At 47.8% G+C, this 27847-nt stretch overlaps 4 protein-coding genes across 7 annotated transcripts; all 4 read right to left on the bottom strand.

Annotated features, from left to right (window-relative positions):
* Nucleotides 1-1001: 1001 nt before the first annotated feature.
* tbx6 (T-box transcription factor 6) lies at nt 1002-4758 on the bottom strand. The gene is made up of 8 exons (XM_067244145.1): nt 4689-4758; nt 4034-4244; nt 3534-3801; nt 3268-3411; nt 2931-3001; nt 2589-2739; nt 2233-2444; nt 1002-2145 (listed from the first exon to the last, which is right to left on the bottom strand). The coding sequence occupies exons 1-8, from the start codon at nt 4756-4758 to the stop codon at nt 1002-1004; spliced, it is 2271 nt and encodes a 756-aa protein (XP_067100246.1).
* A 2334-nt stretch (nt 4759-7092) lies between these two features.
* Nucleotides 7093-10526, bottom strand: nif3l1 (NIF3 NGG1 interacting factor 3-like 1 (S. cerevisiae)). 4 transcript variants are annotated; one of them, XM_067244092.1, is made up of 7 exons: nt 10490-10526; nt 9273-9901; nt 8333-8489; nt 8134-8257; nt 7890-8028; nt 7575-7658; nt 7093-7461 (listed from the first exon to the last, which is right to left on the bottom strand). In XM_067244092.1, exons 2-7 carry the CDS (start codon nt 9889-9891, stop codon nt 7277-7279), a joined length of 1308 nt encoding a protein of 435 aa, XP_067100193.1. In that variant the 5' UTR covers nt 9892-9901; nt 10490-10526; the 3' UTR covers nt 7093-7276. The 4 variants fall into 4 exon arrangements, with proteins under 4 accessions (XP_067100193.1, XP_067100196.1, XP_067100194.1 ...); XM_067244095.1 differs by having other exon boundaries at nt 9273-9648; nt 10490-10506; XM_067244093.1 differs by lacking the exon at nt 10490-10526 and adding an exon at nt 10439-10466.
* A 728-nt stretch (nt 10527-11254) lies between these two features.
* Nucleotides 11255-18350, bottom strand: LOC136950020 (serine protease 53-like). Its single transcript, XM_067244106.1, has 14 exons — nt 18224-18350; nt 17825-18140; nt 17551-17713; nt 17100-17368; nt 16792-16937; nt 16393-16708; nt 16119-16281; nt 14224-14492; nt 13916-14061; nt 13538-13832; nt 13201-13360; nt 12888-13123; nt 12257-12354; nt 11255-12046 (listed from the first exon to the last, which is right to left on the bottom strand). The coding sequence occupies exons 1-14, from the start codon at nt 18266-18268 to the stop codon at nt 11774-11776; spliced, it is 2895 nt and encodes a 964-aa protein (XP_067100207.1). The 5' UTR covers nt 18269-18350; the 3' UTR covers nt 11255-11773.
* A 616-nt stretch (nt 18351-18966) lies between these two features.
* On the bottom strand, nt 18967-26718 carry LOC136950060 (transmembrane protease serine 9-like). The gene is given in 23 exon segments (XM_067244144.1): nt 18967-19145; nt 19257-19572; nt 19662-19807; nt 19936-20204; nt 20353-20515; nt 20626-20929; nt 21019-21164; nt 21293-21561; nt 21710-21872; nt 21983-22286; nt 22376-22521; nt 22650-22918; nt 23067-23229; nt 23340-23643; nt 23733-23878; nt 24007-24275; nt 24424-24586; nt 24697-25053; nt 25056-25235; nt 25651-25919; nt 26068-26230; nt 26474-26494; nt 26664-26718. Coding segments are annotated over 23 exon segments (4764 nt in total).
* Between the last annotated feature and the right edge of the window lie 1129 nt (nt 26719-27847).

Below are 27847 nucleotides of genomic sequence, written 5' to 3'. Positions count from 1 at the left end.
AACCTAAAACTGACCAGAGAGAGGAAGGGAGAGAGAGAGGAAGGGAGATAGTAAGGGAGAGAAAGAGAGGAAGAGAGAGAGGAAGGGAGAGAAAGAGAGGGAGAGAGAGAGAGAAAGGAAGGACCATCTCAGCAGGTTAAGTGGGGACACGGTGTGTGAAATGATCTCTGATCATTAGTGTTGTGGTGTGATAAGATAATTAACCAGTTTGTTCACACAGGTAGAGTAGATAAAAACACTATTTATCAAACGGGAATGAAAATAGAAGATATAAAAAACACATTGTCAAATCGACACATTTTAATAATTGTATTGTAAACACATAATATCCCTTTAAACGATCTCCATCTAAAACTTTATGCAGTAGATTTTTTTTGTAAAAAAACAAACTACTACTCGTATGTAAAATCACTACAACATACATTTTAGTAAAACTTCATCATCATCACCATAATATCCTCCCTTAATCAATACAGAGTATGGTTAAAACAGTTAACATGTCTCTATACAGAGTATGTCTAAAGAGATAACATGTCTCTATACAGAGTATGTCCAAAGAGATAACATGTCTCTATACAGAGTATGTCTAAACAGATAACATGTCTCTATACAGAGTATGTCTAAACAGATAACATGTCTCTATACAGAGTATGTCTAAACAGATAACATGTCTCTATACAGAGTATGTCTAAACAGATAACATGTCTCTATACAGAGTATGTCTAAACAGCAGGTCAGCAACACCAGGATGTCCTGCTTCTTTCATACGAGACTCATCCTTCCATAGCTTCTCGGACCCACAATTCTTTGTGCAGCGGAAGAGACGACAACGCTGGCAAGACGGCAGGCGATACGAACCTGTCTGGCTGTCTGTAACCTTGGTTACACGGAGATGCAGAATATTGTGTATGTAGCCTGCGTGCAACTTCGTAAAGGCAGCTGCAGCCGCTAAGAAAAGTCAAAAGCACAGCTCCTGTCTCTGGTCCTTAGCCCCGCCTCCCTCAGAACATGGCCCGCCCACTCATGTCCAGGTAGGACCCCTGGGCGTGGGTGTGGCCAAGCTGCGGCTGCCTGTAGACATGCCTAAGAGGAAGAGAGTAGGAGGGGCACGGGTCCTGGTACAAGCGCAGAGGGTAGGAGGAGAAGGAGGGGTATAGGGCAGGGGGGGCGGAGGAGGGTGGGTACAGGGTGGGGGAGCCGGAGGATGGGGGGGGGTAGGAGGAGAGAGAGGTCTCCAGCAGGGTTGGGTGATGCAGTACCATCTCTGGGAGGTAGTGGGCGCCAGGGGGGAACTGGGAGAAGGAGCCCATCTCTGTGGGGGCTACGGGGGGGTAGGAGGAGGAGTGCGTGGCACCTGGGTTCAGGGGGTGAGCGGAGGGAGGGAGGGAGTAGTTTGTGAAAGTGGAAGGAAGGAGGTGAGGGGCAGAAGAGGGCTGGTAAGGTGGGTTGGGGAGGGAGGAGGGAGGAGGGAGCTGGATTGGGTTTGGGACGGAGAAGGAGTTGGGGATGGAGGAAGGGAAGGAGGGAAAAGGATAAGATGCTGAACCGGAGAGAGAGAAGGGGAGAGAGGGGAGGGGGGCGGACATCTGGAGGGGTTGGGATTGGTTGGGATGGGAGGGGGGGAGGTCAGGGAAAGAGAAGGCGATCTGGGGGGGTCCTGTGTCGGCCTGCTGAGTGTGGGGAGGGGGGGTCAGCAGGGAGGGACAGGGGGGAGGAGGGAGGAGAGGGAAGGAGGTGTTGGGAGGAGTGTCAGGGGTCACCAGTTCCTGCTGGGACAGGGAGTGATAGGAGGAGGAGGAGAGGAGCGGCTGAGGAGAGGAGGAGGTGGAGGAGGGAGGAGTGAGGGGAGGGTAGGTGAAGCTGGTCTGGTGGAGCAAGGGAGAGGTGGTGGAGGTGTGAGGGAGGGAGGGAGAGGAGGAGAGGATGGAGGGATAATCAGAGCTGGGTAGAGAGGGATAATCGGAGGTGGATGAGGGCGTGGTTTGGGAGGAGGGGTGAGGGAGGGAGGGGCCGGAGTGTTCAGGGGGAGGGAGGGAGGGATAGGAGGAGGAGGGCTGGGGAAGAGAGGAGGATGAGAAGGACATGGAACCATGCTGGGTGTCTGGGTAGGTCTGGGTGTACGGGGGAAGACTGATGCTACCGGACCTGTGTTAGGTGAAAAGAAAACATGTTAGAAGCAGAAGATAAATCTCTGCAGAGAAGAAACCTTCCACTCTGACCCCTCACACGCACCTGTCAATCATGCTGTCACTTGGCTGATGATTACTTCCTGTTGCATCTTGCTGCCCATTGACCATGTCCACTGTGAGGTCAGCAATCTGGGAGGAGACGTAGGCGTGTCCCAATTGGAGGGGCGGGTCTGGGAGCGGGGTCTCCTGGAAGGAGATCTGATTGGAGGAGAACCCACAGGATGGGCTTGGGAGGAGGGGGAGGGAGGCCAGGGTCTGGAGCTCTGGGGGGTGAGAGGCCAGGGTCTGGAGCTCTGGGGGGTGAGAGGCCAGGGTCTGGAGCTCTGGGGGGTGAGAGGCCAGGGTCTGGAGCTCTGGGGGGTGAGAGGCCAGGGTCTGGAGCTCTGGGGGGTGAGAGGCCAGGGTCTGGAGCTCTGGGGGGTGAGAGGCCAGGGTCTGGGTAGAGTCACAGGGGCCACAGCTCACTGAGGGAGAAAGGGAGGCAGCTGACTCGCCGTCCTGCATGTTGCTGACCTGACTCAGCTTGCGTTTCTGCCTCGCGTCTCTCTGCCTGGAAGAGAGTAAGGATCAGTCTGGGGGTGTACCAGTGTGAGAGAGTAAGGATCAGTTTGGGGGTGTGTACCAGTGTGAGAGAGTAAGGATCAGTCTGGGGGTGTGTACCAGTGTGAGAGAGTAAGGATCAGTCTGGGGGTGTGTACCAGTGTGAGAGAGTGTGTGAGGGTGTGTGTGTGTATGTATTACCTCTTGTTGTTCATGCCATCCTGTCTGAATCCTTTGGCAAAAGGGTTGGAGTTGATCTTCAGCTCAGTGATCTGATTGCAGGATAGAGCATAAGTAACACACAGGCAGTGATCTGATTGGAGGATAGAGCATAAGTAACACACAGGCAGTGATCTGATTGGAGGATAGAGCATCAGTAACACACAGGCAGTGATCTGATTGGAGGATAGAGCATAAGTAACACACAGGCAGTGATCTGATTGGAGGATAGAGCATCAGTAACATGCGTTAGGATGGAGTAGGGCGAGCTCTCTCCCCCCCACACACGCTCACACACATATAACACACACACCCTCACCTTGTGGTTCTGGTAGGCGGTGACGGTGAGGAAGTGTGTCTCGGGAAACAGGAAGGAGCGCTGCCCCCCGGCCCAGCTCTGCATGTCCCTGGCCTCCACCACATGGACCCGAGGCTGGTAGCGATGCAGGGAGTGGAGGATGATCTGGAGGGAGAGGAGGAGAGGGGAGGGGGAAGAGAGAGGATGGATGAAGATATATAACAGATAATAATTCAAACACATAAGAACACACCCCCCCCCCCCAGTGTGTCCAGTGTGGTACTCACGTGTCCGTGTGTGTCCAGCGTGTTGTTGGTCAGTTTGGTGTTGTGGAAGGACACCGTCCTGCTCTGCCAGTGAGCGCCCGAGGCGGGGGAGTCCGGGTGGATGAACACCCGGTCTGGCAGCCGAGCCTCAGCCCCGCCCACCACCTGCCAGCTGTCGCCCTGGAAACGATAGCGCGAGCTGTCCAGCGGCACGATGTCCAGGAGGAGGATGTAGCGCAGGGAGGGGTTCAGACCCGAGAGCTTCACCCTCAGCTGGGGGAACATCCGTCTGGGGGAGGGGAGGAAGGGAGGGGGGTGATGTGATGTGAGAGGAGGAGGGGAGGGGGGAGGAGAACAACACAGCAGAATTAGATGTGCAGAGAAACAGAGTTACAGTATTAGAAGCTGGACTAGATTTGTAACTGTAGTCAGACTCAGGAGGGGTTGACCTGGGTGTGTGAACTAGGTCTGAAGGTCAAGGTTCAAATGTTGTGCCAGCGTTGCCCTGGGAACGGACTCACCTGCCCTTTTTGGTGATGATCATCTCTGTGCCGACCGAGCTGAATTGTTTCCATAGCGATGTGTTTTCCAGCTCCATCTTGATGTCGTCTTGGGGCATGCTGATTGGTTGGCTGGGGACTGGGGGCGGGGTCAGCAAGCTGGGGGCGAGGGCCCTGGCAGCCATGTCACAGGGTGCAGGGCACAGAGGAATGTGGGGCGGAGCCTCACGTTCTGGGAGGAGTCAGAGAATGCGATTAGTAACGTTACCATACACAGTTCTAACAGTATTCTGGTGGCCAGAGTCAAGGAACAGTCTGTGTTTATCAGGACTGTGCAACATGAACAGTGTGATTACAGATATGTTTAACCCAGGAAAAAGAGAGGGAGAGAGAGACAGAGAGGGAGAGAAACAGAGAGAGAGAGAGACACAGAGAGGGAGAGAAACAGAGAGAGAGAGACACAGAGAGAGAGAGAAACAGAGAGAGAGAGAGACACAGAGAGGGAGAGAAACAGAGAGAGAGACACAGAGAGAGAGAGAAACAGAGAGAGAGACATGCAGAGAGACAGAGAACAAGGAGCCCACTACTTCTCTTTCATAAGCAGACCAACATCAACCTTCTTAACACACACACATGTTGACAAAGTATTGCCATGCAGACACACTCACACACTCACCTCTGTAGTAGCAGTCTCTGTGTCTCTGGGTTCCCAGGGCCAAGCTGGGGTACATCTCCACACTCAACATGCTTCTCTCTCTCCTCTGTCCTCTCTCCTCTCTCTCTTGTCCACAGGTCTCTCCACTCCTCCTGGAGTTCTGCTGGTGTCTCTCAGTGAAGACTCCTGTCTCTCCAAATCCCTCGGTAATATCTCTCCTCTTTATTTCTGATTTCTTCTTATCTCTCTTTCTTTGTCTCTCGTTCTCTTCAAATGCCCTGTCGGTGTGTGTGTGTCTGTGTTATATAGGTGTTCACACTTCAGGCCAAATGGCCTAACTTTCACACTCCCTCCATTTACCTCTCCACATGCCCAACCTGCCCTCCCCCTCTCCCCCCCTCTCCCCCTTTCCCTCATCACCTCTGCCTGGTATGTGAGCAATGTTTAGCATTTTCATTAGTTGCATAGACACAAACTGTTCCACAGGATTTGAGTGGCCCAATTAGAATATCTCTTTTAATCCTGCGTTAACATGACATTATATCATCTAGTTCTGGTAGAGTACAGAGAACAGATACACGTTCTAGAATCTGTGCGTTCTAGAGAGACTAAGAACCTCAGACATTCTGCAGACAGAACTTCAGGGGGTTCGGTCATCCTGTTCATGAAAGCATCATCCTTCCATCCCAGTCTGCATGTTCAGCAGTTTACGACCAGGAGGTTCAGGCCTGTTGTCTCCTGGTCATTCGCTCAGACAAAACACTAAAACCTCTTAACATTACTACCATCCTGCAGGGTTCTCATCTACACACACACACCACACACACCTGTTCCTAGGGGCCTAGCAGCTCCTGTGGGTGTTTGAGGGGGCGTGTCTCCCAGCAGGGGGTCAGAGGTCGTCTGCAGGTGGAGGACAGCGCCACAGTTTGGCCCTGGGGCCAGCAGTTTGGTCACTAAGGAAACAAACACTTATAGAACCTTCAGGATGCTTCTAGACCCTACAGAATGTTTCTAGAACCTTCAGGATGCTTCTAGACCCTACAGAATGCTTCTAGAACCTTCAGACAAACACACACTGACAAGATATTCTGTATTCTACTACTACATTTACATTTAGTCATTTAGCAGACGCTCTTATCCACAGCGACTTACAGTAAGTACAGGGACATTCTCCCCGAGGCAAGTAGGGTGAAGTGCCTTGCACAAGGACACAACGTCATTTTGCACGGCCGGGAATCGAACTGGCAACCTTCAGATTACTAGCCCTAACCGCTCAGCCACCTGACTCCCTCAACTACACTCAACTAGGCATTAGTCTTTATGACAGTGCTTACATTACATAAGATTATACATTTTAATAATTTAGCAGATGGTTTTATCCAAAACCACATACACATAGTGTACAGCAGATTAAGGATCAGTAGTGCAGAGTTATAACAGTATAGCCTGTCTGTATTTACCAGACAGTGACACAGTGTAAAGTAACATCTCAGCTATCAGGCATGATGCAACAGTATAATCTTAACTATTATATTACATATCACTGTGCAGTGTTTCAAACAGGTTGTCTTCAAATGATGTACAGGTGAAAATCCATCGCTGGGGGTTGTTTTTTGAAAGGTATTTCGATTTTATATGATTGAGGTATGATAGAGATGCTAAACACATCAGTGTATTAATAAACATCACCTATGAAAAGTGCTACATAGATAATTGAGTGTATAGAATATCCATGCATGTACTAAGCTCATGGTCATCATGAAACAACTCTACAACAACCCCTCCTCCCAGAAGACTGATGACATCAGTATGGGAGAGAGAGACTGTTGTTCTAGTTGTTGTTTACTTTCTCCATTTGCAGAGGGAGGGAGAGAGGGAGGGATGAAAGGCATCCAGAGGGCTGGAGGGGAAGTGGAGGTGTGAGGAGGGGGAGGGAGGGGGAGGGAGGGTTGTTACCTAGATGATCCATTTGGGATGACGATGGCTAGGGGTGACAGCTGTTAATGTTTTTATTGGCTGACAGGTGTGGCAGAAGCCTCGGTTCAGCAGACTCCATTATGAGCTGTGACTGAGGCTGGGGGCTGAGGGGTGAGGCTGGGGGCTGAGGAGTGAGGCTGGGGGCTGAGAAGTGAGGTTGGGGGCTGAGGAGTGAGGCTGGGGGCTGACGGGTGAGGCTGGAGGGTGAATGTTTTGTTCTGTCTCTACTACCACAACCCCCTGCTCTGTCACGTAGGTGCTAAATGCTCTCTAGCTTGCAGGGGTCCGGTCAGTGTAGAGTGTGTGTGTTGTGTGTGTAATCTAGTCAGTGCTGGATTGATCAGTTTGAAGCACTCTACTAGACTCTAGATGCAGGATTGTTCTACCACATTCAACCTCATAATATAACATTTGATATACTAACATACAATCAGTCTTTTTCATCTCGGCATGTTGGTACTTGGGAAACTTTATTGAGAAGCAGATAGATAGACACATGTATCATATCAAACAGACAGACATCGTATCAGACTGCGTCTTCAATCCTCAGTCCTACACAGTGAATTATCTCTTGCGTCGTCATCGCCGTTCACAACAACCGTTGAAGTCATGGTAACAGCAGGCGGGCGGGTTCAGACCACCTCCAGTGGGTCTCTGTCAGCCCGGGACGTCACCACGGTAACCGAGTCGGAAAGGCGCACTGCCAGCCTCTCCTTGACCACCGCCAGGAAACCACGCTCACTGTTGCTATGGTCACTGAGGATGACACAGGTTCCCTTGGCGACCGCATCCAAGACTTCATGATGGGACATCTCACCTAGGAGATGGACGGACAGACCAACAGACAAGAATCAAGGGTGTGTGTTTGACAGGGTTGAGTAGGTGTGTACCTGTGAGTATGTATCTGTGTGTGTGTGTGTGTGTGTGTACCTGTGATGTAGAGGTCTGCTCTGACTCCATCTAATACTGATGCTCCAGACCCAGCACACACTGCTGCAGTGGACACCATGGACTCTGAAACACACAACACACCACACTAACAGTGCAAACTCATCGCTACCATGAATAGCTCCCCATTCAACCATAATCCCCCCCCCCCCCTCACCCAGGTGTCTCTGTGCCCCCCCCCCTCACCCAGGTGTCTCTGTGCCCCCCCCCCTCACCCAGGTGTCTGTGCCCCCCCCCCTCACCCAGGTGTCTCTGTGCCCCCCCCCTCACCCAGGTGTCTCTGTGCCCCCCCCTCACCCAGGTGTCTCTGTGCTCCAAGCGCCAGACGTAGGTGACTCAGACCCAGGTGGACCTTCATCTTCTGGACAGCTGTCGTTACGGTTACCGGCTGATCCAAAACACAGAGTCGCCCGGCGCCACGGCCCGGAAGAGGAAGCTGGTAAGAGAGACAGAGAGAGGTTAGAGACAGACAGGTGGGGAGGTCTGAGGGAGGGGGGTAGAGAGACAGACAGGTGTCTCAAAAATATTTGACCTGTTCTACCTTTTGTGTTTGCAGGAGGCTGAGTGACTGGTTGGGACCAGGGTGTCGTAGCAGGGTCTGAACAGCAGGGGGCAGCTCGGAGTCAGGGCAGCGCAGACACACTCGGTATCCCCCAGTCTCCAAGCTTCACAGGTGAACAATGTACATGAACAACACACACACACACCAGACACACACACCAGCCTGTCTGATGAAGTACCTTGTGACTGAGTGTTGTAGGAGAGCTCCTCTCTCTCCCTGCTTCAGTTCTGACATCAGAGCCCTCAGCTCCTCCTCACTGCTGGCCTCAAACTCCAGTCTGTGCCTCTGGGGGGAGCTAGCGAGCGCTTGACTCAGCACCGACACCTGGCCACTACCTGAAGAAGACACCAGGCAGAGAAGGAAGCAGACCGGTTCATAACTCTAAACATTGTTAGAAGCAGACCGGTTCATAACTCTAAACATTGTTAGAAGCAGACCGGTTCATAACTCTAAACATTGTTAGAAGCAGACCGGTTCATAACTCTAAACATTGTTAGAAGCAGACCGGTTCATAACTCTAAACATTGTGAGAAGCAGACCGGTTCATTACTCTAAACATTGTTAGAAGCAGACCTGTTCATAACTCTAAACATTGTTAGAACACTTCTGATCCTTGATTTTCTGCAGGCATTATTTGTTTGTCGCTTTGGATGAAAGCAACTACACCTGCTATAGTAGCAGAGACTGCTGGTTGGTGACGTCACCATGGCAACCGTGTTGCCCCAGGCCACCCTGTCTCTCCTCACCCAGTCCTCCCACCAGCCTGTCTCTCCTCACCCAGTCCTGCCACCAGCCTGTCTCTCCTCACCCAGTCCTCCCACCAGCCTGTCTCTCCTCACCCAGTCCTGCCACCACCCTGTCTCTCCTCACCCAGTTCTGCCACCAGCCTGTCTCTCCTCACCCAGTCCTCCCACCAGCCTGTCTCTCCTCACCCAGTCCTCCCACCAGCCTGTCTCTCCTCACCCAGTCCTCCCACCAGCCTGTCTCTCCTCACCCAGTCCTCCCACCACCCTGTCTCTCCTCACCCAGTCCTCCCACCAGCCCGTCTCTCCTCACCCAGTCTTCCCACCAGCCTGTCTCTCCTCACCCAGTCCTCCCACCAGCCTGTCTCTCCTCACCCAGTCCTCCCACCAGCCAGTCGTTCACTCCTCCGTCCACGCTGTCCCACGAGGTGTGGGGAGAGAACACCGCCATGCCCGCCTCCACCGCCCGCACAGCCAATCGCTGCTTCCAATCTCCCTGCACCAGACGTTTGATTGGCCGAAACAGCGGAGGGTGATAGGAGACGATGAGGTCACACTTCATGGCTTCCGCTTCCTCCATAACAGGCTCTGTCAGATCATTGGTCAACAGGATGGTTCTGATAGGCCGAGCCTTGCTGGGCTCGACCAATAGGCCTACGTTGTCCCATGACTCAGCCAATGACAGGGGAGCTAGCTGCTCCAGAACCTTCAGAACCTCCTGTAGCTCCATTGGGCCGGTCGGACGAGCGTTCTGAGAGAAGGAGCGAGAGATGGAGGGGGGAGAGATGAGAGGGGGGTGAGGAGGAGAGAGAGGAGTCCTACAGCTGCTGGTGCTTGTGAGGGAGGATGAGGGGAAAGATGACAGAGCGGGAGTGAGGGAGGAGGTGAGAGGGGGAGAGAAGCAGGTGAGAGGGGGAGAGAGGAGGGTGTTCCTGTAGCAGCCCCTACAGCAGGTCAGTGGTAGTGCATTCAAAGCAGCACTCCTGCACAACATGGGTGTGTTCCTGTGTAGAAGGAAAATAACAAACATTGCAGGTTTGAATCAGGCTGTGACATAACTGTAATGTATACAATTAATTTAGGAGGTTATTTCATCCAAAGTTAAGTATTAGAGGGTATTTGAACCTGCGACTTCTTGGTCTGCAGTCAAATGTTTTAACAACTGAGCTTTCCACATCCACATGCTGTCTTGGCTCGCTAACTTCATGTGTTTGCCTTGGGTGGCTAGCCAAGCCAAAACTGCTAACTATGTTAGCTTCCCTGAGCAGTTCTGCAACACCAAGCTAAGCAGTGCTAAGGTAGTCTAGGCTAGCGAGGACAGTGCTTCACACATGAAAAGCTAGCTAACTAACTTTAAATGCCGACGAGCCAGACCAAGCTGGCGAGCAGACTGGCTAGCTAGCCAGCAATCTACAGTCTCACTAGCTGCAAGTCAAGTGCAACGTACTACGATTACATAATATATAGACAGATATACAATTCGAGTTAGTCTGTAGAAAGTATAAACTGCACGTTATATATTCGTTGCCATTTAAAGTTACCATGTAGCGAACTAGCAATAATGTGAGTAGAGAACAGTGTCAAGCACTCACAGTCAGGCTGGCTGGCTTCCGGTGTCTCGCCTCTGATTGGACAGAGACGAAGCTCCAAATACATTAAAAGATAAATACTGACGTTGTTGCTTTGGTAAAGTGTTGACGATACAATCCTCGTCTATTTGATGCCCACGTAGTATCGTATTCAATTCTTGATTTCCATAAGTGACAAAACAATGAATAAATAATGCCGTCATTTAGCAGAGCAGGCGTTTTTTTACAAAGTAAAATGGGATTACATTTACATTTAGCAGACGTTCTTATCTTATCCAGAGCGATTTACAGTACCCCCAGAGACAAATAGGGTGAAGTGCCTTGCCCAAGGACACAACGTCATTTTGCACGGCCGGGAATCGAACTGGCAACCTTCAGATTACTAGCCCGATTCCCTAACCGCTCAGCCACCTGACTCCCATGTGAACCTGTGACTTATTGATCTGCATGCAAATGCTCTAACGACTGAGTAATAACCAGTAGCCTACCTGTCATGCTCAAGTGGAGATCTCGATGTCACCAGCTCTCATGTAAATTCATCTCACCATGGGCATCAGTTTTAATGCATCATTAACTATACTTATCCAAGCTCTATATAGAGCGATTCTGGATCAGACCTTTAGGGGTGCTTAGCCCCCAATGAGAATGTGACATGGATACAGTGCCTTGCAAAAGTGTTAAATCCCCATGCTAATAAATCACTAATTTGTCTGGATAACAATTAATGACATAAAAACATAAATTTTAATGCTGTGTCATTAATATTTATTTACACATGTAATATCCTTTCAAATACTCAACAATATGCATACGGTAAAAATTCTCCACTGAGAATATCTTCATATTGAGGTTGCAAACATCAGTGACTTGACTTCATTTTATGTTCATACAGTATCTTAAGGCAACATCAGTAAATACAAAATGTCTATTGATTTCCTTTTGTTGATTGTAGCTAGCACATGCTACAACAATCCTAGTTTCCTTCATATCATCAAACTGTTAAAAGTGCTTCTGTTTGTCTTTGGTAGAACAAAAGTAAAAAAAAACAGATAACATCTCCCCGGTAGTGGTGTGAAAGGTCACAAATGGAAGGAGAATTTCCAATGTCAGTGCTGTAACCTTGTTCCAACAGACGGCTGTTTAGAGGAACCATCACCCAGAAAGCAGGAGGATAGAAAGAATGGAGAGAGAGAACTATCAACCAGAAAGCAGGAGGATAGAGAGAATGGAGAGAGAGAACTATCAACCAGAAAGCAGGAAGATGGAGAGAATGGAGAGAGAAAACTATCAACCAGAAAGCAGGAAGATGGAGAGAATGGGGAGAGAGAGAGAGAAGAAGAGGGGGAGGAAGATGTGGGCTGCCTTTCCCACGACGGGAGCGACGGTGGCCGGGGAGGGCATATCGCCCACTGTCTCCTTCAGGAAGGCCCCAAACACAGAGGTCTTGGCAAACGTCTGTATTTTCTCAGCACGTGCTGCTCTGCTGTCGTCTGTAGTGATCAGTCCTGCTTGGAACCAGGAAGAGCCAGACTGGCACATCACCGGGCCTCCCTGCTCTCCCTGTGAACACAGCAACAGGTTGGCTTTATGAAACACTGCACCACTTTACAATACGCCGCCCTTAGGTAGGTACGTAGGTGGGTAGGTGGGTAGGTAGGTAGGTAGATGGTTGAATGGATAATGGTGTAAGGATAAATCAATGTTGTGTTGCCCTCAATTTCAGATGCAGACACTGAACCCAGTGTCTCAACTAAGGTAGTGGTTCTGTACCTGTTGGATGTTGGTGAAGCTGGTGCAGATGTTCCCAGTGGAGGACAGGTTCCCACAGCTCGTCACATTGGTTTCCATTTCGCTCATGACAGATTTAGCTTTGGGTAGGAGGATTCAAGAGATGAATATACCTGTACATGCTACTTGGCTAACTACATCATTGAAATGCAGAGATGGGAAGTGACAAAGTACAAATACTTTTGTAGATTTTTCTGGTATCAGAAAAACTTTTACAAAAAGTTTACAAAAAAAGTTTACTATTTCTTTGGGGGAAAAAACGTTTCGAAAAATGTTTGAAAAGTTAGAAAGAAATGCTCAAATTAAATGTGCTGAGTGTATTTTTGTATTAATATGATGTGAGGTCCAGTTACCTGCGTGACACTAAAACAGGTGTATCAATGGCTACTTTTTACTTAAATATATTTCAGAGCCCACACTTCCTTACTTTAACTTGAGTGAAAAGGTCAGTACTTCAACTTCAACCAGAGTCTTTTTAAACATGAGTATCTGTACTTCTACTTGACTGAAGGATGTGTGTACTTTGGCCAACTCTGTTGAAATTATATCTCATGTTATAACATCAACCAAAAATAATGGCCTTCACATCATGGTGGCAAACACAGTCTCTCACCTGGGCCATCCCCTGTCCAGCCCACCAGCCAGCACTTGGAGCCTGAGGGGAAGGCATGCACGTCATCCTGATCCACGCACACAGGTTGGATGAGGTCGCTGTAGTTGATGGGCTCAGCCAGCTGCAGCACTGCCACGTTGGGGCCTGTCTGGTTGCTCAGCAAGATGTTCACAACGCTCATGGAAACTTGCTGGTATCCCAGGTATACAGTCCAGTCACTCACATTCAGATGTGAGCTGGGAGGGGGGGAAAAAAACATGATTTAGAGAACTAAACAAACTGAACATATCAACCAACTGTAACATGAATGTACCTTGGGAAGCACTGGGCAGCGCTGAGGACGAACTGCTGAGTGAGTACGGTTCCACTGCAAACGTGGGACCCATTTCTATGGAGACTAACCATCCAGGGCCAGGTTCCCGCGACAAGGGGACCTGCGCCAGGACTGACCGTGTTCTGCCCACACACCGCGCCTGTGGAAGAGGCCAGGGGTTTGGGAATTAAGAAATATTAGCCTGAGTTCTGGACCTTCATGCATTCTCCATGGTCAGATGACACCTGAAACAGCTTGTATTTTTGCTGATGAGATAAAAAAGATATCAAGTCAGTTTGAGTAACTTTGGCAAAGATTTATGAAACTAAACACTCACGAGCTGAGGTCGTAGTTGAGGCCAAGGTTGGTTTGGACGTGTAGATAGTTGTAGTAGCAGGGGGAGGCAGCCCAGGGCAGGTGTAACTGCTGTCAGAATCCACCCCACTGGAGGTGAACTGGACGAAGCCTGGCTTGTCAGTGCTGATCTTGGAGTTGATCCAGGACTGGTAACTGGACACTCTGGTGTAGACTCCGGGAAGATTGGGCCGAGCACAGCCGAAACCAAAACTAACGATTCCAGACTGGATCCAGACAGACTTCTGCTTGTTCACCATTGGACCTCCAGAGTCACCCTGAGATGATAGATCTTAAGTTAGTTATCTTTACATTTCCACGTTTAATTAATATTAAACTTGTGATTTAGGAGTAATTCTACCTGACACGAGTCTTTGCCTCCTGCCAGAAGACCTGCACAGATCATGTTGTCTGTGATGGAGCCGACCCCATTGAGGCAGTTACACTGTCTGTTCCCAAGAACTGGAACCTCCACTTCCTGCAGAGCTTGTGGGGAGGGCAGAGGGACTGTGGTGGAGAGTACGATTTGTTAAAGGCCGAAACAACACATGAAATTCAACAGGATCAAAAACCATGTGTCATCTTTTCACTATCACCAGCATAGGTGCTGTTTCTCAGAAAATGGAACCTGATATAAATCTTACGCCAAGATGAACTAGGTCCTCTCACCTCCTTCTTTGATGGCACCCCAGCCAGTGACCCAGCTGTCAATGCCACTGTTGAAAACACTGTCAGTGGCAGCCAGACAGACAGGTCTGATGTAGTCAGTGAAGCCAACAGGTGAGGAGAGTCTGAGCAGAGCAATGTCGTTGTTACTGGTGCCGCTGTTATAAGCTGGATGGAGGACAATCTCAGCAACAGTTCTGGACTCTTGGTTGGGATTACTACCCTCCAGGTTCTGTTGGCCCAAGGATACACTCCAACCAACCGTGCTCGAGCTGAGAAAGGATAAAGAAGGAATCACATCCCTGGAATATTGTATTGTAATTGTCTTTGTGATAACAGAATGGATTAAGTTAGCAAATGGTTATTTTTCAGTATCGGCATCCTATTGGGTGAATGAGCCGCATGCGCCAAATCTTATTTGTAGTGCACAATAAAAAAAAGAGAGCGAACATGGGTTCTAAATAGTGATGGGCATTCCGGCACTTTTTTGTGAGCCGGCTCGTTTGACTCAGCTCACTGAAAAGAGCCGGCTCTTTTGGCTCCCAAACGGCTCTTTAAAACATAAATGTTTTAACTATGACTTTGACTATGATAGGTGTGAAAACAATTCTAATTAAATTATTAAATGAAATCAAACTCTACCTAAACCACAATGTCTTTGAAAATGCATTGATTTGTTATGGCTCTCCTCCGAGTTTTAGACTACTCCTCTGACTGTGTGTGAGTTGGCTCGGCCCTCCCTCATGCAGTATAATTGGTTGACACCGCGTGTATGATTGACAGGAACAGAATGTGAGGCTGATCAGACAGTGAAAACGAATGTGTGTGGGCCTTTAGGCCTATATATATTTTTTTGTTGTTGTTGTTCTTTGAAGTAGAGAATTATTTTAAATACAATTAAAATCGTTAATTATTTCATTATTACATAATCATTTAATTTCTATAGGCTATATTAATCTATTAAAAATAGAGTCGGCTCTTCAGATATGCGAGCCAGCTCCCGACGTTCACCTACAAGAGGCTCATTCGCGAGCGACTCATCCCTAGTTCTAAATAAGCAGCGTGTAAATACATATAAACAGGTGTTATTTTAATCTTTATTTGTATTTTTCTATGGGAAACCAATTTCAAGATGAAGACTAGATGTCCGTGAAAATGATCTGAGTCTTAGAGGAGTTGTAGACTACTCCAAATCGGAATCTTTAAATGTGTGCAATTAGCTACTATGTACGCTAAATATGAAGAACGTTATCCTTCGTGAATTTGTGGGGATTTATTTTCTTATTGAACTGTAAAACATAAAGACAAAAGAGCGTCAAGGTATACCACTTCATCTGGCAGCAAGGTAGGACATTTGAGGGGGGACGGTTTGTGATTTCTAATCTGAGCTGGTCGAGACGAAACTGTAGTCGGACATTGAAAGTTAGTTTTTTAACAAGCAATAGGTAGCCTAGGTCGCGCAAGGACTGCTTGTCTAGCGCATGAACAGAGTAGGCTACAGTTAACATTAGCAACATTTGTTCAATCTTGTGGCGGTTACAACTCGGAGAGATTAGACAAGAAAAGGTTTATATATTCAATGTTGTGTATGAAAAGAAGAGAAGTTACTCAAGGAACTTAAATTTATTTTAACTTCGAGCAACAACAAAAAAATGTGTGCAAACTCAACAGTAGGTCGGGCAAGCTTTTAAATAAAGTCCACCAGTACATCCATGAACAGCCAATATACATTAGGGTATTGTAAATTGTATGTTATTGCCACTTTTGTAACATTGAGAGGGATTTTGTGGTCAGAGTGCTACAAACATTCCTGTACAATTTGCTGTAGCCTGCAGAACATTACGTGAGGGTTTGTGTCCTGGACATTTCTCTATGAAAGCATGGATTTGATGGCCTACCTTGAGAAGCAGTGGGCTGCAGAGATCACCCACTCCTTGTTGATGAGGGATCCACCACAAACATGGCCGCCAAATCGCTGCAGGCTGGCCTGCCAGGGCCAGCTTCCTGCTGGAGCATCCTCACCCCCCACTATTCTGTTGTTGAGTGGGGTTCTTCCACATACTAGAGAATTGGAAAAACAGATTTTCCTTATGAGGGTAAAACCAATAACCAACCATACAATCTACTGGACATCTTGTTGTGGATCTAAAACACTTATAATATGACACTCACCCTCAGCACTTGTAACAAGTATGGCAGGTGCTGTAGTTGGAGAACCAGTTGAGGTGATAACTGCAGGACCTGCAGTGGCAGGGGGAGGCAGCCCAGGGCAGGTGTAACTGCTGTCAGCATCCACCCCACTGGAGGTGAACTGGACGAAGCCTGGCTTGTCGGTGCTGATCTTGGAGTTGATCCAGGACTGGTAACTGGACACTCTGGCGTAGACTCCGGGAAGATTGGGCCGAGCACAGCCGAGACCAAAACTAACGATTCCAGACTGGATCCAGACAGACTTCTGCTTGTTCACCATTGGACCTCCAGAGTCACCCTGAGATGATAGATCTTAGGTTAGTTATCTTTATACTTCCACGTTTAATTAATATTAAGCTTGTGATTTAGGAGTAATTCTACCTGACACGAGTCTTTGCCTCCTGCCAGAAGACCCGCACAGATCATGTTGTCTGTGATGGAGCCGACCCCATTGAGGCAGTTACACTGTCTGTTCCCCAGAACTGGAACCTCCACTTCCTGCAGAGCTTGTGGGGAGGGCAGAGGGACTGTGGTGGAGAGTACGATTTGTTAAAGGCCGAAACAACACATGAAATTCAACAGGATCAAAAACCATGTGTCATCTTTTCACTATCACCAGCATAGGTGCTGTTTCTCAGAAAATGGAACCTGATATAAATCTTACGCCAAGATGAACTAGGTCCTCTCACCTCCTTCTTTGATGGCACCCCAGCCAGTGACCCAGCTGTCAATGCCACTGTTGAAAACACTGTCAGCGGCAGCCAGACAGACAGGTCTGATGTAGTCAGTGAAGCCAACAGGTGAGGAGAGTCTGAGCAGAGCAATGTCGTTGTTACTGGTGCCGCTGTTATAAGCTGGATGGAGGACAATCTCAGCAACAGTTCTGGACTCTTGGTTGGGATTACTACCCTCCAGGTTCTGTTGGCCCAAGGATACACTCCAACCAACCGTGCTTGAGCTGTAGTGGAAGAAACCAACCAGTTTAGACATTCTTATTAAAGTGACTACCTTATCAGTGGCAAGGTCAGGATCAAAAGATCTACAAGGAAAAAATGTACGATGAACAGAAATGGGTTAAGTTATTTCAATGCATGTGCACATACAGATATTCATTTACCACTGTTTCATATGACCACACACCTGTCAAAGCAGTGGGCTGCCGAGATCACCCACTCCTTGTTGATGAGGGATCCACCGCAAACATGGCCGCCAAAATTCTGCAGGCTGGCCTGCCAGGGCCAGCTTCCTGCTGGGGCATCCTCACCCCCCACTATTCTGTTGTTGAGTGGGGTTCTTCCACATACTAGAGAATTGGAAAAACAGATTTTCCTTATGAGGGTAAAACCAATAACCAACCATACAATCTACTGGACATCTTGTTGTGGATCTAAAACACTTATAATATGACACTCACCCTCAGCACTTGTAACAAGTATGGCAGGTGCTGTAGTTGGAGAACCAGTTGAGGTGATAACTGCAGGACCTGCAGTGGCAGGGGGAGGCAGCCCAGGGCAGGTGTAACTGCTGTCAGCATCCACCCCACTGGAGGTGAACTGGACGAAGCCTGGCTTGTCGGTGCTGATCTTGGAGTTGATCCAGGACTGGTAACTGGACACTCTGGCGTAGACTCCGGGAAGATTGGGCCGAGCACAGCCGAGACCAAAACTAACGATTCCAGACTGGATCCAGACAGACTTCTGCTTGTTCACCATTGGACCTCCAGAGTCACCCTGAGATGATAGATCTTAGGTTAGTTATCTTTATACTTCCACGTTTAATTAATATTAAGCTTGTGATTTAGGAGTAATTCTACCTGACACGAGTCTTTGCCTCCTGCCAGAAGACCCGCACAGATCATGTTGTCTGTGATGGAGCCGACCCCATTGAGGCAGTTACACTGTCTGTTCCCCAGAACTGGAACCTCCACTTCCTGCAGAGCTTGTGGGGAGGGCAGAGGGACTGTGGTGGAGAGTACGATTTGTTAAAGGCCGAAACAACACATGAAATTCAACAGGATCAAAAACCATGTGTCATCTTTTCACTATCACCAGCATAGGTGCTGTTTCTCAGAAAATGGAACCTGATATAAATCTTACGCCAAGATGAACTAGGTCCTCTCACCTCCTTCTTTGATGGCACCCCAGCCAGTGACCCAGCTGTCAATGCCACTGTTGAAAACACTGTCAGCGGCAGCCAGACAGACAGGTCTGATGTAGTCAGTGAAGCCAACAGGTGAGGAGAGTCTGAGCAGAGCAATGTCGTTGTTACTGGTGCCGCTGTTATAAGCTGGATGGAGGACAATCTCAGCAACAGTTCTGGACTCTTGGTTGGGATTACTACCCTCCAGGTTCTGTTGGCCCAAGGATACACTCCAACCAACCGTGCTTGAGCTGTAGTGGAAGAAACCAACCAGTTTAGACATTCTTATTAAAGTGACTACCTTATCAGTGGCAAGGTCAGGATCAAAAGATCTACAAGGAAAAAATGTACGATGAACAGAAATGGGTTAAGTTATTTCAATGCATGTGCACATACAGATATTCATTTACCACTGTTTCATATGACCACACACCTGTCAAAGCAGTGGGCTGCCGAGATCACCCACTCCTTGTTGATGAGGGATCCACCGCAAACATGGCCGCCAAAATTCTGCAGGCTGGCCTGCCAGGGCCAGCTTCCTGCTGGGGCATCCTCACCCCCCACTATTCTGTTGTTGAGTGGGGTTCTTCCACACACTGGAGAATTGGAAAAACAGATTTTCCTTATGAGGGTAAGACCAATAACCAACCATACAATCTACTGGACATCTTGTTGTGGATCTAAAAAACTTATAATATGACACTCACCCTCAGCACTTGTAACAAGTATGGCAGGTGCTGTAGTTGGAGAACCAGTTGGTGATGTAACGGCAAGCATAACATTGGCACGGGGTGGCAGCCCAGGGCAGGTGTAACTGCTGTCAGCATTCACCCCACTGGAGGTGAACTGGATGAAGCCTGGCTTGTCGGTGCTGATCTTGGAGTTGATCCAGGACTGGTAACTGGACACTCTGGTGTAGACTCCGGGAAGATTGGGCCGAGCACAGCCGAAACCAAAACTAACGATTCCAGACTGGATCCAGACAGACTTCTGCTTGTTCACCATTGGACCTCCAGAGTCACCCTGACAAAATAGTTTGGCAATACATTTTTATAGTGAATCACAAAGGTTATGATAAATTGTAACTCTGTAGGACAAGTGAGTTAGCCAACCTGACACGAGTCTTTGCCTCCTGCCAGAAGACCTGCACAGATCATGTTGTCTGTGATGGAGCCGACCCCATTGAGGCAGTTACACTGTCTGTTCCCCAGAACTGGAACCTCCACTTCCTGCAGAGCTTGTGGGGAGGGCAGAGCCACTGAGGGAGATGCAGAGAAGGAATTTTTAAATATGACATGAATTCAACTCATCCACAACAGGTTCTATCTCTTGTAAATGGGATTTAAACAATATTTATAACATGTGACTGTTGAACTAGGTCCTCACCTCCTTCTTTGATGGCACCCCAGCCAGTGACCCAGCTGTCAATGCCACTGTTGAAAACACTGTCAGTGGCAGCCAGACAGACAGGTCTGATGTAGTCAGTGAAGCCAACAGGTGAGGAGAGTCTGAGCAGAGCAATGTCGTTGTTACTGGTGCCGCTGTTATAAGCTGGATGGAGGACAATCTCAGCAACAGTTCTGGACTCTTGGTTGGGATTACTACCCTCCAGGTTCTGTTGGCCCAAGACAACTGTCCAGCCCCTCGGGTTTGAGCTGTGAGAGACATAACTTTAGCATTTGGAGGAAAATAGCCTGAAAAAATACTTTCAGCCAGTGTATTTGTAATATGGCTGGAGTCATTTATTTTTCATATTAATTGTTTCATTCAGAGCGTCTTACGTCTACAGTTTGTCTCACCAACCTGTCAAAGCAGTGGGCTGCAGAGATCACCCACTCCTTGTTGATGAGGGATCCACCACAAACATGGCCGCCAAATAACTGCAGGCTGGCCTGCCAGGGCCAGCTTCCTGCTGGGGCATCCTCACCCCCCACTATTCTGTTGTTGAGTGGGGTTCTTCCACACACTGGAGAATCGGGGAAGCAGAGATCTTTCTTTATGACGTGTAACACCACTGCTAATATTGACAATCTGGGTCTGATTGTGTATCAAAAAGAGGCACAATCCAAAACTCACCCTCCGCACTTGCAGCGATTATGGCAGGTGCTTTTGTTGTAGAAACAGCTGTTGTGGCCACAACTGCAGGGGGAGGCAGCCCAGGGCAGGTGTAACTGCTGTCAGCATCCACCCCACTGGAGGTGAACTGGGCGAAGCCTGGCTTGTCAGTGCTGATCTTGGAGTTGATCCAGGACTGGTAACTGGACACTCTAGTGTAGACTCCGGGAAGATTGGGCCGAGCACAGCCGAAACCAAAACTAACGATTCCAGACTGGATCCAGACAGACTTCTGCTTGTTCACCATTGGACCTCCAGAGTCACCCTGACAAAATAGTTTGGCAATACATTTTTATAGTGAATCACAAAGGTTATGATAAATTGTAACTCTGTAGGACAAGTGAGTTAGCCAACCTGACACGAGTCTTTGCCTCCTGCCAGAAGACCTGCACAGATCATGTTGTCTGTGATGGAGCCGACCCCATTGAGGCAGTTACACTGTCTGTTCCCCAGAACTGGAACCTCCACTTCCTGCAGAGCTTGTGGTGAGGGCAGAGCCACTGAGGGAGATGCAGAGAAGGAATTTTTAAATATGACATGAATTCAACTCATCCACAACAGGTTCTATCTCTTGTAAATGGGATTTAAACAATATTTATAACATGTGACTGTTGAACTAGGTCCTCACCTCCTTCTTTGATGGCACCCCAGCCAGTGACCCAGCTGTCAATGCCACTGTTGAAAACACTGTCAGTGGCAGCCAGACAGACAGGTCTGATGTAGTCAGTGAAGCCAACAGGTGAGGAGAGTCTGAGCAGAGCAATGTCGTTGTTACTGGTGCCGCTGTTATAAGCTGGATGGAGGACAATCTCAGCAACAGTTCTGGACTCTTGGTTGGGATTACTACCCTCCAGGTTCTGTTGGCCCAAGACAACTGTCCAGCCCCTCGGGTTTGAGCTGTGAGAGACATAACTTTAGCATTTGGAGGAAAATAGCCTGAAAAAATACTTTCAGCCAGTGTATTTGTAATATGGCTGGAGTCATTTATTTTTCATATTAATTGTTTCATTCAGAGCGTCTTACGTCTACAGTTTGTCTCACCAACCTGTCAAAGCAGTGGGCTGCAGAGATCACCCACTCCTTGTTGATGAGGGATCCACCACAAACATGGCCGCCAAATAACTGCAGGCTGGCCTGCCAGGGCCAGCTTCCTGCTGGGGCATCCTCACCCCCCACTATTCTGTTGTTGAGTGGGGTTCTTCCACACACTGGAGAGTCGGGGAAGCAGAGATCTTTCTTTATGACGTGTAACACCACTGCTAATATTGACAATCTGGGTCTGATTGTGTATCAAAAAGAGGCACAATCCAAAACTCACCCTCCGCACTTGCTGCGATTATGGCAGGTGCTTTTGTTGTAGAAACAGCTGTTGTGGCCACAACTGCAGGGGGAGGCAGCCCAGGGCAGGTGTAACTGCTGTCAGCATCCACCCCACTGGAGGTGAACTGGGCGAAGCCTGGCTTGTCGGTGCTGATCTTGGAGTTGATCCAGGACTGGTAACTGGACACTCTAGTGTAGACTCCGGGAAGATTGGGCCGAGCACAGCCGAAACCAAAACTAACGATTCCAGACTGGATCCAGACAGACTTCTGCTTGTTCACCATTGGACCTCCAGAGTCACCCTGACAAAATAGTTTGGCAATACATTTTTATAGTGAATCACAAAGGTTATGATAAATTGTAACTCTGTAGGACAAGTGAGTTAGCCAACCTGACACGAGTCTTTGCCTCCTGCCAGAAGACCTGCACAGATCATGTTGTCTGTGATGGAGCCGACCCCATTGAGGCAGTTACACTGTCTGTTCCCCAGAACTGGAACCTCCACTTCCTGCAGAGCTTGTGGGGAGGGCAGAGCCACTGAGGGAGATGCAGAGAAGGAATTTTTAAATATGACATGAATTCAACTCATCCACAACAGGTTCTATCTCTTGTAAATGGGATTTAAACAATATTTATAACATGTGACTGTTGAACTAGGTCCTCACCTCCTTCTTTGATGGCACCCCAGCCAGTGACCCAGCTGTCAATGCCACTGTTGAAAACACTGTCAGCGGCAGCCAGACAGACAGGTCTGATGTAGTCAGTGAAGCCAACAGGTGAGGAGAGTCTGAGCAGAGCAATGTCGTTGTTACTGGTGCCGCTGTTATAAGCTGGATGGAGGACAATCTCAGCAACAGTTCTGGACTCTTGGTTGGGATTACTACCCTCCAGGTTCTGTTGGCCCAAGACAACTGTCCAGCCCCTCGGGTTTGAGCTGTGAGAGACATAACTTTAGCATTTGGAGGAAAATAGCCTGAAAAAATACTTTCAGCCAGTGTATTTGTAATATGGCTGGAGTCATTTATTTTTCATATTAATTGTTTCATTCAGAGCGTCTTACGTCTACAGTTTGTCTCACCAACCTGTCAAAGCAGTGGGCTGCAGAGATCACCCACTCCTTGTTGATGAGGGATCCACCACAAACATGGCCGCCAAATAACTGCAGGCTGGCCTGCCAGGGCCAGCTTCCTGCTGGGGCATCCTCACCCCCCACTATTCTGTTGTTGAGTGGGGTTCTTCCACACACTGGAGAGTCGGGGAAGCAGAGATCTTTCTTTATGACGTGTAACACCACTGCTAATATTGACAATCTGGGTCTGATTGTGTATCAAAAAGAGGCACAATCCAAAACTCACCCTCCGCACTTGCTGCGATTATGGCAGGTGCTTTTGTTGTAGAAACAGCTGTTGTGGCCACAACTGCAGGGGGAGGCAGCCCAGGGCAGGTGTAACTGCTGTCAGCATCCACCCCACTGGAGGTGAACTGGGCGAAGCCTGGCTTGTCGGTGCTGATCTTGGAGTTGATCCAGGACTGGTAACTGGACACTCTAGTGTAGACTCCGGGAAGATTGGGCCGAGCACAGCCGAAACCAAAACTAACGATTCCAGACTGGATCCAGACAGACTTCTGCTTGTTCACCATTGGACCTCCAGAGTCACCCTGACAAAATAGTTTGGCAATACATTTTTATAGTGAATCACAAAGGTTATGATAAATTGTAACTCTGTAGGACAAGTGAGTTAGCCAACCTGACACGAGTCTTTGCCTCCTGCCAGAAGACCTGCACAGATCATGTTGTCTGTGATGGAGCCGACCCCATTGAGGCAGTTACACTGTCTGTTCCCCAGAACTGGAACCTCCACTTCCTGCAGAGCTTGTGGGGAGGGCAGAGCCACTGAGGGAGATGCAGAGAAGGAATTTTTAAATATGACATGAATTCAACTCATCCACAACAGGTTCTATCTCTTGTAAATGGGATTTAAACAATATTTATAACATGTGACTGTTGAACTAGGTCCTCACCTCCTTCTTTGATGGCACCCCAGCCAGTGACCCAGCTGTCAATGCCACTGTTGAAAACACTGTCAGCGGCAGCCAGACAGACAGGTCTGATGTAGTCAGTGAAGCCAACAGGTGAGGAGAGTCTGAGCAGAGCAATGTCGTTGTTACTGGTGCCGCTGTTATAAGCTGGATGGAGGACAATCTCAGCAACAGTTCTGGACTCTTGGTTGGGATTACTACCCTCCAGGTTCTGTTGGCCCAAGACAACTGTCCAGCCCCTCGGGTTTGAGCTGTGAGAGACATAACTTTAGCATTTGGAGGAAAATAGCCTGAAAAAATACTTTCAGCCAGTGTATTTGTAATATGGCTGGAGTCATTTATTTTTCATATTAATTGTTTCATTCAGAGCGTCTTACGTCTACAGTTTGTCTCACCAACCTGTCAAAGCAGTGGGCTGCAGAGATCACCCACTCCTTGTTGATGAGGGATCCACCACAAACATGGCCGCCAAATAACTGCAGGCTGGCCTGCCAGGGCCAGCTTCCTGCTGGGGCATCCTCACCCCCCACTATTCTGTTGTTGAGTGGGGTTCTTCCACACACTGGAGAATCGGGGAAGCAGAGATCTTTATTTATGACGTGTAACACCACTGCTAATATTGACAATCTGGGTCTGATTGTGTATCAAAAAGAGGCACAATCCAAAACTCACCCTCCGCACTTGCAGCGATTATGGCAGGTGCTTTTGTTGTAGAAACAGCTGTAGTGGCCACAACTGCAGGGGGAGGCAGCCCAGGGCAGGTGTAACTGCTGTCAGCATCCACCCCACTGGAGGTGAACTGGACGAAGCCTGGCTTGTCGGTGCTGATCTTGGAGTTGATCCAGGACTGGTAACTGGACACTCTGGTGTAGACTCCGGGAAGATTGGGTCGACCACAGCCGAAACCAAAACTAACGATTCCAGACTGGATCCAGACAGACTTCTGCTTGTTCACCATTGGACTTCCAGCGTCACCCTGAGAAAATTGTATGGCAACACTTTCAAATTGTGAATCACAGAAGTTTTGTCAAATCCTAAATCTGTAGGACAAGTGAGTTAGCCAACCTGACACGAGTCTTTGCCTCCTGCCAGAAGACCTGCACAGATCATGTTGTCTGTGATGGAGCCGACCCCATTGAGGCAGTTACACTGTCTGTTCCCCAGAACTGGAACCTCCACTTCCTGCAGAGCTTGTGGGGGGGGCAGAGGGACTGTGGTGGAGAGTACGATTTGTTAACCCTTGTGCTGCCTTCGGGTCACATGACCCAAAGGTTCATAACGAACCATCGTTGTGTTTACCCAATTTTACGCAATACAAAAACAAATAAAAATATTTTTCTTTTAACCTTCGCAATGTGGGGGGTCTGAGACAGCCCAACGGTTAAAAGAAAATGCTTCACTTTGTTTTTGTATGCGTTAAAGTTGCCGCAATACGACGGTGGGTCACAATGACTGATGGGCCAGAATGACCCGAAGATAACTCAAGGGTTAAAGGCCAAAACAACACATGAAATTCAACAGGATCAAAAACCATGTGTCATCTTTTCATTATCACCACAAGAGGTGCTGTTTCTGAGAAACTGGCACCTTCAAAATATATTTTACCAAAATGAACTAGGTCCTCACCTCCTTCTTTGATGGAACCCCAGCCAGTGACCCAGCTGTCTGTACCACTGTTGAAAACACTGTCAGTGGCAGCCAGACAGACAGGTCTGATGTATTTGGTGAATCTGACAGGTGAGGAGAGTCTGATCAGAGCAATGTCGTTGTTACTGGTGTCTTTGTCATAAGCTGGATGTTTGATGATTTTAGACACGGTTCTCCTTATCTGCTTCGGGTTTCTGCCCTTCTGGTTTTGTCGTCCCAAGAATATTTTCCAACCTCTGGTATTGAGTCTATGAAAACATTTTAACACTTGGGTTTGTGAAAGCAGTTAACACATTAAACCACCTTAAAATAATGTTTTCGAAATGGTTTACAAACTACACACATTTTCAAGGCTCGGAATTTACTTTAAAAGTAATTTTTTCTTTTACTGCTCACCGGGAAAAGCAGTGGGCTGCCGAGATCACCCACTCCTTGTTGATGAGGGATCCACCACAAACATGGCCGCCAAATCTGTGCAGGCTGGCCTGCCAGGGCCAGCTTCCTGCTGGGGCATCCTCACCCCCCACTATTCTGTTGTTGAGTGGGGTTCTTCCACACACTGAAATACATAAATATTCACAGGGCCTATAATGAAATCTGGACAGATTTGATGAAAGCCATTATACTTTAAAGTTACACTTTGAATGTTTTTGTTTTGACACAGAAGCGTTGTTACATTTCTGAAAATATTGAAGGTTAAACAGCTTTGTATCTGACTGGTTCTAGAATGAATCTATTGCGAGAGTTAGTTATTACTGCAATGCAAAGGTAAATGTTTACAAATGTTTACAAATTCACTCACCATAAAGTTGAGAGTTTGATTCTGTGAAATAAATTAAAGTTTCTTGTTAAGTTTTTACATTAAGAATAAACACTTTTGCATATATAGATGTTTTTGACAAATGGGTACACATTTCTTTCCATTTAAACTATATATCCAAAATTATAGTGTTAAAGTAAAAATAAACCATTGTCCCCTGAACCACACTTACCTTGAACTAGAATACTTGCCACAGCCAGCACACACACCCATGTCTGCAGCACCATCATGTGAACTATGGTTTTCAGGTTTGTCACTCTTTAAATACCCAGCACTGTAACATCCTGCTTCCTGGAACATACTTGCTTGCTTTTTCCCCTCCTTCAAAATGTTATGGCTCATTTAGTCATTTTGTTTGTGGTGAAACCTACAAACAATAAGGGATAGTGTCAGTGTTCTAGATGAGATCTATTCTTACATGTATTCTGTATTCTTCTTCTCTCCTTTTTGAGCTCGGTACAAATCAATAACAGTAAGTACAAAACTATATAGCAAAAACCTTTAGAAATAAATAAATAAAAGGAAACATGCTAAATTAATTAATTTAAAGCTCCTCCACGGCAGACACAACTGGGAGGGTAAACTAAGGCATCTTAGAGAAAAAAATATATATATTATGTACTATTACCCTTCATGTAATGGATCTATATGATTAAACTAATCAGAACAGAACTGGAGGAGACTGGTGACCCAGCAGGGTTGTTAGTTGTTACTGATCTTCGGAGTATGTATACTAAAGCCAAAGACAAATGATTCCTCTGTTCCTGCATTATAAGTCAACAGTAGGAATAGTCCGCTCTGTAAATATTAAAGTTAGCCTGAACCTTAACTTAATCAAAGGCATTAAAACAACAGGCTACACTCTGAGGCTGGGAAGGTGTAATGGTTTCAGGTTGGGTAATACAGCACCTAAGAGTTGAACATTTTGGGGAGGGGTTACAAAACAAAAAAAGGTGTCTGGTGGTGTTGTGTGAAGTAATTATGCTGTCAGCTGCATACCTTCATAGAGACACAATGGATTAACTGGCCTCCTTAAGAAATCAGTGTCTTTCTATACTTTGTTCTGTGGATGACACGTTTGACAAAAGAGTCAGTCATGCAAACAGAATTTTACTTACATTTACGTGTAGTCATTTAGCAGACGCTCTTATCCAGAGCGACTTACAGTAAGTACAGGGACTTTCTCCCTGAGGCAAGTAGGGTGAAGTGCCTTGCCCAAGGACACAACATTATTTGGCACAACCGGGAATCGAACTGGCAACCTTCAGATTACTAGCCTGCTTCCCTCACCGCTCAGCCACCTGATGCCCCATGACTTATATATTTGTTAAAAGCAGTACTACCACGGTTTCACCC

This window comes from Osmerus mordax, chromosome 10 (assembly GCF_038355195.1).
Source record: "Osmerus mordax isolate fOsmMor3 chromosome 10, fOsmMor3.pri, whole genome shotgun sequence".
In the NCBI taxonomy this organism is placed as follows: Eukaryota; Metazoa; Chordata; class Actinopteri; order Osmeriformes; family Osmeridae; genus Osmerus; species Osmerus mordax.
The sequence above is the reverse complement of the archived record's forward strand: the minus strand, read 5'-3'. Positions and strand labels throughout refer to the sequence as shown.

Bases quoted from the DNA above. Each gene is read 5' to 3' on its own strand.
- nif3l1 (XM_067244092.1), bottom strand. From the start codon at position 9,891: ATGTTGTGCAGGAGTGCTGCTTTGAATGCACTACCACTGACCTGCTGT. The intron at 8,258-8,332 runs GTACTTCATCAG...TCACCTGTGAAG, and splicing joins CTACAACACTCAGTCACAAG to CTTGGAGACTGGGGGATACC. The intron at 7,659-7,889 runs GTGAGGGGGGGG...TGTGTGTTTCAG, and splicing joins TGGAGCACAGAGACACCTGG to AGTCCATGGTGTCCACTGCA.
- tbx6 (XM_067244145.1), bottom strand. From the start codon at position 4,758: ATGTTGAGTGTGGAGATGTACCCCAGCTTGGCCCTGGGAACCCAGAGA. The intron at 4,245-4,688 runs GTGAGTGTGTGA...GACTCCTCCCAG, and splicing joins CAGAGACTGCTACTACAGAG to AACGTGAGGCTCCGCCCCAC. The intron at 2,146-2,232 runs GTGCGTGTGAGG...CACCTAACACAG, and splicing joins AGTGACAGCATGATTGACAG to GTCCGGTAGCATCAGTCTTC.
- LOC136950020 (XM_067244106.1), bottom strand. From the start codon at position 18,268: ATGATCTGTGCGGGTCTTCTGGCAGGAGGCAAAGACTCGTGTCAG. The intron at 17,714-17,824 runs GTGAGTGTCATA...CCAATTCTCTAG, and splicing joins ACTTGTTACAAGTGCTGAGG to TATGTGGAAGAACCCCACTC. The intron at 12,047-12,256 runs GTACAGAACCAC...CTGTGTTCACAG, and splicing joins GCTTCACCAACATCCAACAG to GGAGAGCAGGGAGGCCCGGT.